Source organism: Anastrepha ludens, chromosome 4 (genome assembly GCF_028408465.1).
Source record: "Anastrepha ludens isolate Willacy chromosome 4, idAnaLude1.1, whole genome shotgun sequence".
In the NCBI taxonomy this organism is placed as follows: Eukaryota; Metazoa; Arthropoda; class Insecta; order Diptera; family Tephritidae; genus Anastrepha; species Anastrepha ludens.
Window position 1 is genome coordinate 128,157,110 of NC_071500.1, and position 10,677 is coordinate 128,167,786.

The 10,677-nt window shown below is 35.5% G+C and overlaps 1 protein-coding gene across 1 annotated transcript in view; it reads left to right on the forward strand.

The window, feature by feature from the left end:
• Positions 1–9,819, forward strand: part of LOC128861143 (myrosinase 1) — a 31,371-nt gene extending 21,552 nt beyond the window's left edge. Inside the window, exons 3-6 of the mRNA XM_054099061.1 lie at positions 2,243–3,127; positions 5,939–6,086; positions 9,109–9,199; positions 9,397–9,819. Coding sequence (XP_053955036.1) covers positions 2,243–3,127; positions 5,939–6,086; positions 9,109–9,199; positions 9,397–9,673 — 1,401 coding nt within the window. The 3' untranslated portion in view covers positions 9,674–9,819. The remainder of the gene's footprint in view (positions 1–2,242; positions 3,128–5,938; positions 6,087–9,108; positions 9,200–9,396) is intronic.
• Positions 9,820–10,677: the final 858 nt, after the last annotated feature.

Sequence of the window (10,677 nt, forward strand, 5' to 3'; positions counted from 1 at the left end):
TTATTGATACCGTCTCGTTCATATTTGAGCAGAAGGTATGTTTCTCATTTGGTCGTGTCCACCCATATGAAAACTCTGCAATCGAATTTACTTGAACTTATAAGTACACCTGTTTTACTGACAACAGCAATTAATGAAAATGCAAAAGCATTGGAATAAATATACAGATGTACATACATACATACACTTAAAGGAGAATGGGCATAGGTGTTGTATGATTTTAATATGAGTATGTAAAATATTTACTCTTAGAAATGTGCAATGGAATTGTATGATTTTAATATGAGTATGTAAAATATTTACTCTTAGAAATGTGCAATGGAAGACTCGATCGAGAACATTTTTATTTGTATTCTACAAAAGTATGTACAGCAGATGATTGACAGGCATCATTCCCCTGACAAGTTATGATAAATTAATTGGTAATATAAAAAATAAACATTTAAAGGCTCGTAAGTGTTGCCTTTCAGAACATCGAGTTAAGCATTTGTAAGTATGATACTAGACAAACATATGTAAATACATATGCATGAACTTATAAACCCCTAAATTTACAAACAAATTATTTTTATAATAAATGACGAGGTATTCAAAGCATAAATGTATAAATGAGGAGGTATCCTGACACTACGTAGAATTAAATATTACTTTTACCTTTCGTTAAACTCTTCTTTAAGCTTCATATACTTCTCAGATCTTTCATAAAGTTTTGTTGAAACCTTTAAAATAGCGAACTTCACTTAATTAGTATCTGTCGCGAGAATCGATCTATCTTAGCGCATTCAACTAACTCTCTACTTTGCTTGATTAGACTATTCACATACTATATATGCACACATTGTTTACTCGGTGCCCTCCTATAAGCTCTATAGTTAGGTGGGATTAGGTCAGTTTAGCACCCACTTACTAGCCACGAACAATCTTGAAAAACAACCCTATCTTTTTGTAGCAGTGCAGCATCTCACATGCTGTGGCACAAAAACCCTTCACCACTACGTTATGTGGCGTCATGTCGTTTCCGTCATGCTCATCAGTAATTTCGTTTACAAGAGTGTTATTGTACCCGGTAACCAAATCAGGGTAACGCTATACGTGTGTCTTGCGTTCCACTACTCGATGTCATTATTCTTTATTGTTATCTGACTAATCGAACAGATAGCAATAGTAGCCGTGGTAAAAAACCCGAGGATAGGACATTTTACAAGCCAAGACTGGTATTCGCTTAGACCTTTTGATATGAAGGTTAGCTGAGGTTACGGTGGTTGCCACTTCCCATAAAGATGTAGAGCGTACCACTTAGACCTGGCGGCCTATTGTGATAACACTAGTTTGGACTCAAGTTCTACCTCTAGCTCACAATGCAGTGGTACCAATTCATCTCTCGAATAAACAATAAAATATTGCCGATACTTGTTACACATCCAAAGAAGAAAGAGTTTAGACAGCGACATTGTGTTCCAGCAAAAGCGAGGCAGTGGTCGATCACCATCTCCTTATCATTCCTTCAGCTACGACAGAAGTCATTTGAGGGAAACCACATACGTTTACTATGTGCTCCAATTAGGTAATGATATGACAATTTGAATAAACACCTACTAGCTCTGCGCTCTTTTCTTCTAGGCCAAACCTGTAAGATATCTCACAACTGGGTTCTGTGATCCATCTACTATTGGCTTGCATGATTTAGTCTGAGAATAAAGGGATTCCCACATATTTCGCAGAATTGACTGACTAGAGATCAGTTCCTATCTTAGCCAGCTCTTCCACGACACAATTTCCAGGAATGTTTCTGTGTACAAGACAACGTTATCTCGATGTGGTATATTTCTGTAAGACTGTTAAAGACAAAATTTAGTAATTCTCCTCCCTCTGACCGAACCGCTTATGCATCTCCGTCACAAAAGCTAGGAAAATACAAATTTAATTATGAAAGCAAAAGTTAATTTAAATTTTCACGTTTTTGTGTTAGCAAACAACTGCGCTACTTTATCTAAACAAGACCGATGGTGGTATAAGAAGAAGAAGTGTAACAATTTAGTTAAAAATTTATCAAACCAACAGGTTCCGTGATTGCAGTATGTTTTGTTTTTTGAAATTTATCTATCTGGTCACGAAAAATAGTTCTTATCAATTCAAATACATATATCAAACCATCAATAACGAAAGACCTTAATTTACTTTAATTGACCTTCATATTTTTTCTTCTTTCTTTCCTACCATATCACACCCTTACCCTGTACAGTGGCGTCGCGATGTGCAAATGGTGCGAGATCTGAACGTGCACGTGTATCGGTTTTCGATATCTTGGACGCGCATCATGCCCGGCGGCTACATGAATCAGGTGAGCAGCGATGGCATACGTCACTACAGTGACTTGATCAACGAGTTGCTCCACTATAATATCACACCGATGGTCACAATTTATCATTGGGACTTGCCACAACGTTTACAAGAATTGGGTGGTTGGACTAACCCGGAAATTATACCAGTTTTCAAAGATTATGCACGTTTACTATTCGATATGTATGGTGATCGTGTAAAGATTTGGACGACCATTAATGAACCTTGGCATATATGTGAATTTGGCTATGGTGTTGATTATATGGCACCTTCTTACAACTACCCTGGCATTCCTGGTTATTTGTGTGCACACAATTTGCTCAAGACACACGCCGAAGTGGTCCACATGTATCGTGAGCAATATCAACAGTTGCAGAAGGGTAAAATCGGTATAACTATGGATACGTCATGGATGGAGCCAAAAACCGATTCTGTGGATGATCGTGAAGCGTCTGAGCGTGCTATGCAATTCTATTTGGGTTGGTTTGCACATCCGATATTCTCGAAAAGTGGCAACTATCCACAAGTCATGTTCGATCGCATACGCAATCTGAGCAAGGAACAGGGTTTTACGCGTTCACGTTTGCCGGAATTTTCAAGCGATGAAGTGCGTCGTATACGCGGAACTGCTGATTTTTTTGGCATCAATTCGTACACAACAAAACGTGTGACAAAGAATGATCACAACAATAGTAAAAACTTTCCTATACCATCATATAATCATGATATGGGCGTCATCGAGGATCAAGATCCCAGCTGGACTGGTTCAGGTTCGTCGTGGTTGAAGGTAAGTGAATAAAATTTAAATATAATATTCGAAGATTTCATTTAAAATTAGCAACAAAAAAATTGGTATAAATGCCGGCTTTTACATTTTTTTTGCGAATATTTAATAGTACAAAAATGCCTACATTAGCATACTATATATAAATACAAACTATTTTGTTGTTTGTTAACTTTCGTAAACATGTTGGACCGTGATTGTTTGCGGAAAACGTATTCATTCAAAACGAAAAGCACAACAGTCTGAATTAATTAAAATACCCAGACTTACTGAATTGTTTTTGTAGTGCTTAGTTTTTAGGGAGATTTTAATATTAAAAAATTTTAATGCGATATTCAAATTATTAGCGTTATTGGACCATAGTATTTGATGGCTTCAAGTCTAGTTTATGGTGCGGAGCCGCTTGTGTTAATACTTTGGTTGCCATTTCGCACCTTTTTATCTAATATTTCAGTTCAGGCTATGCCGTACGGTTTTGTTCGACAGGGTGGGCTAATAAGCCTCTAAATTTACTGACTTTGGCTAACAGACTCTCGAACAGTTCACTGTCTCTACTGTCCCTTGGTTTCTGATGTGTTGTGTTGAATACATATTTTGTCCAAGTCTGTGAAGCGGCGCAAAAAGTCGATCGGATTGCGATTGAACATCGTCAAGCGTTTCTTGAATTTGTCAAACGATTATATTAGTTGTCTCAATAGTAAGCCGCGATCTTACAGATTTTGTATATCGAAATATTTACACAGATCTGAAATCTCTGATTTATTCGCACAGCTTAACTCGCCAATCGTCTGATGTCATAGCGCGGATTTTTTCGACCAACTCCGGTGTCGCGACCGCTATTATTCAAATAGTGGGGGTACGACCGAAATTAGGTAAATCAGTGGTTGATAGTTCCCATCGAGGGTAATGGAGGCATGAAAAAAAAAGATAAATCAAAAAGGCTTCTTGATAAAAAATTCCGAATTTCAGGTGATAACACCACCTGTTCCAATTTTCAATGGTTTATTAAGCCACCTTTTTAAATCACCTGCGCATATTGCAACACCACTACTCAGCTCTCAGTTCAATTCAACAGAATCAGGTGTCAAGCTAATGTAATTGTGGAGCTTTGCTTGCAGGTTTCTGTTTAGAAAAATCTTTTTCTCCCATTCTCTTTTCTATTAACGTTTGATTTACATTAACTTAACCCAACTTTTAAACTTCGCTAGCTGACACTCTCTTTCTGGTTCTTCACACACCCTATCTAAAATTACGTCCCGGAAATTTTGGCAATTCATTCTAAACGATTTTGTATTCCATTATTCTTGCTTTTATACTGCATTTTATTTATAATTATTCAGCCTCTCCATAACGAGATTCTATTCAAATCTTTTGTGAAAACCTACCTCGCTTTTCTTGAGTGAATGAGATATTTAAACGTCATCGAATATTCCATTGTAAGGAAAATTTTTTTAGTAGTAAGAGTAAGACATTTTTTGATTCATTTACAATTGGATTTTTATCAACTTGTTCGTCAGATTCGGATTCGATATCATAATGGTCAAACTCACTTTGATGTAAACTCTATCATCCATTTCGAAACAGAATGAGAATTTATGAAGCTGGTTTTTAAGCATCATAGAATTAAAAAAAATACCTTGGTCAAACGTAATCCAGTATGTTAAAATGGCTGTGGCGCCAAAGCCTTAAAGTTGATGAATGTAAGAACAGTCTAGAGTAATGATTGTCTCACCTTATTATTGTAGGTAAGTTAGGTTTTATTTAGCGAGAGTGACTTACTATCATGGATGTGATCGATTTAGAGGAGTTAGCTGGTGCTTGGTCTTAGTAGCACTACATTTCGTTAGACAGTCTGCCTGCACTTTGCCGTCATGGGATACACACCCCGATGTAGTATGTCGTTAAATTTCATTTGGGCAAAACAAACCACAAATTAATAGTAAGAAATAACTGTAATAAGTATCTGTGCATGTCTATGACTGCTTCGAGAAAATATAAGTATTTAAATAAAATAAATACAACGTGACGCAAAATCAATCACCCTATCGGAAGATGTATAGTTTTTGCAATCATATTTGACACTTATGAACTAGACATCTGCAGTATACAAACAGACAATAAATGGAGCGCGTAAAGGTTGAAATAAAGATTTTCATCACTCAGTTTTTTTTTTATTTTAGTAAAAAAGGTATTCAAAAACAAAAGGGTGATTAATTTTGCGCCACCTTGCATACACCTCTCATTCCAATGAGTTTAGTTTATGTGTTTTATTATATGCCTCTTGTAGAAAATCAGTGCCATCTTGTAAAATGCTCCTTTAAGAATGAAAGATGTTGCTCTTACCTATGTACATACAAATGTGCACCTATTTCTGTTTGTGTTAGCAACTCTTTGGAGAATCTGAATAATGTATAACAAATTGGCTCTTTTTATTTCTTTTTCAACTGAATGGGGTTGGTTTTGCCAGCAAGTAGCTTCCTGTAATGGAAAGGTGGCTGCAAAGGTGTAACAAGAAAGTAATAGAAGAAAAGGGCTCTTTGAGCAGCAGCTGTTTTTGGTTGTTTTGACACAAATCTGTATAATGAATGGCTGGAAAAATACAAATTAATTCGCAGCAGGGGTGCTTTAGATAGGTTAATGAACTTTTGGAAGTAAAACTTGTGAAATGGATGCTTTTGCCAGTTATGTAATTAGGTATACTAGATTCTATTTTTTATTTGATTTTGCTTAAATATTTTATATACATATGTGTACACATACATTTAATTCTTTTGCAAAAGCTAATAAAAATATTTTTATTAAAAAATATTACAGGTAGTTCCCAAAGGCATGTACAATTTACTCATGTGGATCATGAGAGAATACAATAATCCTCCAATAATTGTGACGGAAAATGGTGTTAGTGATAAGGGCGGCCTTGCGGACTACGGACGCGTGGATTATCTCAACTCTTACCTATCTGGTAAGTAGCTAAATATACTTATAGTATAAATAATATGAGTGTTTGGCCGAGCTCCTCCTCCTATTTGTGGTGTGCGTCTTGATGTTGTTCCACAAATGGAGGGACCTATAGTTTCAAGCCGACTCCGTACGGCAAATATTTTATGAGAAGCTTTTTCATGGCAGATATACACTCGGAGGTTTGCCATTGCCTGCCGAGGGGCGACCGCTATTAGAAAAATGCTTTTCTTAATTTTGGTGTTTCACCGGATTCGAACCAACGTTCTCTCTGTGAATTCCGCACCAACCCATTCGGCTACGGCGGACACCACCAATATGAAGGTGTACGCGCCAATTATATATATATATATACATAATATGAAGCGATACAGTCTTATGTACCTGCATAATAACTACACATTTTTGTTAAATATGTTATCTATCGTTTACCAATGGGAGCGAAAGGTAGAGACGTACCAAAATGGTGTATGCACGTGAGATTGTTCTACAATGCGGCTTTATTTTATGATAAACTGTGCTCGAAGATATTTAAAATAAGAATGCTTATGATTTCAGTCATCCATGGAGCGCACTTCCTGGACGCCTATTTCAGAATCCAAAAAAAGGTCCCAATGCGTAGGGTTCGTATTAAAAAAGAGGTATGATAGAGATGGTAGATTTGCTTGTTGTCTAGACAAAATTTTATGCCCATCGGTTAAGGGACTAAATGGTTTAGAATGGTGGTTATCATGAAAATGCCTATTTATCGTATGTACCATATTATTTATTTATTATTATTATGGTACTAACTAACTAATATTCATCGACGACAGGAAAAAAAATCCTATTTTGATGCTTATTCTTCTTGATTGACGCAGTAGTCATTTCTTGATATGCCATACCAAGTGAAGCCGAGTCAATCTCTACCTGAGCTTTCCAACGCACCAGCTTTCTGCTACCACCAGCTGGTACCACATCAAATACTTTGTAAGTCGTATAATAATGTTGCTTACTTGGCTCGAATTCTATTATAGTCCGACTGGTGCAGTGACGTTTGTATTCTTAGTTGTTCCGAATAAATAGTCAGAACTTGATTTCTTAGTTTGGAACCAACCTTGTAAAACCGAACGATATCAGTAGGTCCGGTAACTTGGTTTATTCTTAATTATCTATGTGCTTACAGTATTTTTTTTTTCAAGGTAAGAACTAGGAAAAAAATTACGCAGGCTCACCCAAATCTTGAACCAGTAACTAGACTACATTTCGCCGAAGGTTTTTGATGCATAGAATTCGAACTCTAAACTCAGAACAGTTTTGAGGTTATGCATGGCATATTCTTTTAAATTCGCTAGAGTACTATCCTTCTAAACCCATTTTAATTTGTAAAAACCTTCAAGCGGTATTCTATAGATATAAAGCTAGATATACACGAGGCAACCGTTGGAGCAACGTGTTGCCTTTGTTTAAGAAACACGTTGCGACCGTTGCTTCAATCTCAGTATTGTGTATAACTGTGGTGCAGGAAAGGTACAAGCGGAAGATACGTAAAATTAAATTTTTTAAATGATCAACGAAATACGTAAAATTACTTCTCTTATTATAATTGACGAACTTTTGTACGAAAATGAGGAAGAAGAGATGCAACAAAAGAAGAGAAAGAAAATTTGGCGAAAAAATTGGCTTTTAAAAAAAATCGAATTTTCGAACGAGAGGCTGCTGAAAGAACTGAAGGAAAATGAGCCAGCGGACTATAAAAATTACATGAGGATGGACGAAGCCATGTTTAGAAAATTGTTGGACTTCGTAAAGGCCAAAATAACGAAACAAGATACCATAATGAGAGAGGCAATATCAGCAGAAATTAGACTGGCAATAACTTTGCGGTATCTTGCAACAGGAAACTCTTTTGCGGACTTCAAATTTTTATCAATTTTATTGTATTCATTTTTTAATTGTTCGTATGCTTTTTTTCTAAAATTTTTATTTTTATATTTTTCACTACTTATATCCCACAGCTCTCTCAAATTTTTATATTCGTTAATAAAATTAACATAATTTTCATTATTTTCAATTGCCATTTTTTCCTTTTTCACTTTAATTTACTCCGCACGAACCTTCTTCTTCGCTTGTTTTCAACGAACTGAACGAGTATAAGCAGTAAACAATGATACACACGAAGCAACGGTTGCAGCAACCTATCCCAAAAATCAAAGTTATTTGATATTTCAGGCAACGGTTGCAGCAACACGAAAATCAATTGGCAACACAGCTACACACGAGGCAACGGTTGCTTCAACATGGCTGTGCAACGGTTGCCTGATGTGTATTTAGCTTAAAACCACTTTAAGTGAGAAGGCGTTGTTCTAAACGTCCTTAAACTTTTCCGTACCGCAGCGTAGGATGATGCGCTGTTTTCGTTCACTTACAAACCATAATCTACATATTTTACTTTGTACAAGGTGGCGCAAAATTAAGCACCTTATCGGAAGATTTACAACAACATCAAGACGGACACCACAAATAGGAAAACACCCAAAATTAAAAAATAATAATAATATTTGTCAAATGGCGCCGTCCGCCAATCATATATGACACTGTGTTGCAGTAAACAGATAAGCAGTGGAGGGCGTAAAGGTTAAAATAAAGATTTCAATCACTCAAACTCATTTATTTTATTTAGTAAAAAAAAATGCAAAAAAAAAAAATGTATGACTAATTTTGCGCCACCTTGTATTTACAATCAACTTAGTTATTTTAAGCAACATATTTGTATGCACAAAACTTTTCCTTGAATACAAGTAATTTGTTTTGCCAAGTCTGGTAGCTAGTTAGGTCACTTTGTAATAGAATACAGTGGTACTTACGGCTATTTCTATTGCCAAAATGTGCACCTAACAAATTATAATTATACCGTGCTTCATACTGCTATTCCCTTTCAATAAAATTAATTTTTTCTGTTCCACAATTTCCGTAAATTTTTCTTCCTCGTTTTATGTTTGCAAACATTTTTTCGCCTATTTCATTATTATTATTTTCGTTTGCAGCGATTTTGGATGCCATTGAGGATGGCGCCAATGTGCAGGGCTACACTTATTGGAGTTTGATGGACAGCTTTGAATGGAAGGTTGGCTATACGTAAGTATTAAAGATGAGGGTATTCCAAATTCCAACGGAAGCAAAATTGTTTTTATAATACTCCTCCATTAGACTTGTCAACGTTATTTTGAAAAACTTATCACTATAATGCTTATTTCTATCAATTACACAAATTTCAATTTGCTTTAATTTATTCCTTTTTATCTGTCATTTACTTCTCTCCCATTTCTTTTTAGTGAAAAATTCGGCCTCTACCACGTCGACTTCAACCATCCAAACCGTACGCGTACACCAAAGATTTCCGCCAGAGTTTATGCGCAAATTTGCAAAACCAACCTCATCGATTGGAGTTATCGACCAATTTTGGATGAGACTCAAATTAATGCGTTGGCACAGCTGCCCGAAGTGGATGCGAAGTCGGGTGCGAATATTATATACAATACATTTGCTAGTCACAGTTGGCATGGCATTACATTATTGTTGTTAATTGTTAATTATTTGTTACGAATTTAAGTTTTCATCATTGTAGTTAATGTTGCCATATGATGTGTTTTGTAAATATGTATGTATGTAATATTTAATTATATGATTTATACGTGACTAAAGTATTATATTATTAAACATGTAATGAAATAAATACATTTTGTATATTAAGATTATTTATAAAATTTTTATTTATTTATTGAAAATGAAATTTAGCTGGAAATTAATGGCTGAAAAGTATTGAAAGAGACTCTATAACCACTAGAGGGCTAAAATAGTATACGCCACTTCAATATTTAATCATAAAAAATTATATTTCAATCAGCCAATGCATTATGTGTTTATAAAACATTTGCAGTTAATGTGTCCGTACATTTTTACCAAAAAAACCGTATATGTAGTGATAACATTTTTCGTTTGGAAAGTAAAGCAATTAATAGAAGTCTGGTTCTACATTCTCATACATACATCGATGGGTTATAGAATTTCAACAAGGTCGCAGAGCGTTGAACATAAGCCACATAGTAAACGTTCAAAAGTGCGACAACACCAAATTATTGAGCAAGTGTATAATATTTTCTCTGAAGATCTCAGTTTGACTATTTAAACGTGTAGTTGCGGAATGTTACTGCCGTATTTGTGAATAATTCTATAAAAAGATGTGGAACACTACTCTGCAGAACTTCCGGAATATCTTTACAGAGATGGTACAAAATTATTGGAGTATAATTGAAATAACTGAATTGAAAATTAGGGGAAAATCCTTTTATTACAAACATCATCAATTGAACCTAAAAATCTGGAGATGTGTATATCGGCTAATTTTTACGGTCCTAGACTAGTGGTACCGGATAGTCTCACCTTATTAGGTATTTGTTCTTAATCCACTCTAGCTGTTAAGTCTTCAACTGTGCTTTCTCTACAAGTTTCGCAGCAATCAAGTTCATCGGGTTTAAAACGCTTCAGGTAATCCCTAAACAAGCTAACCCCTGGTAACAGTCCGGATTTGCGTGATCAATAACTTTCCTTACATT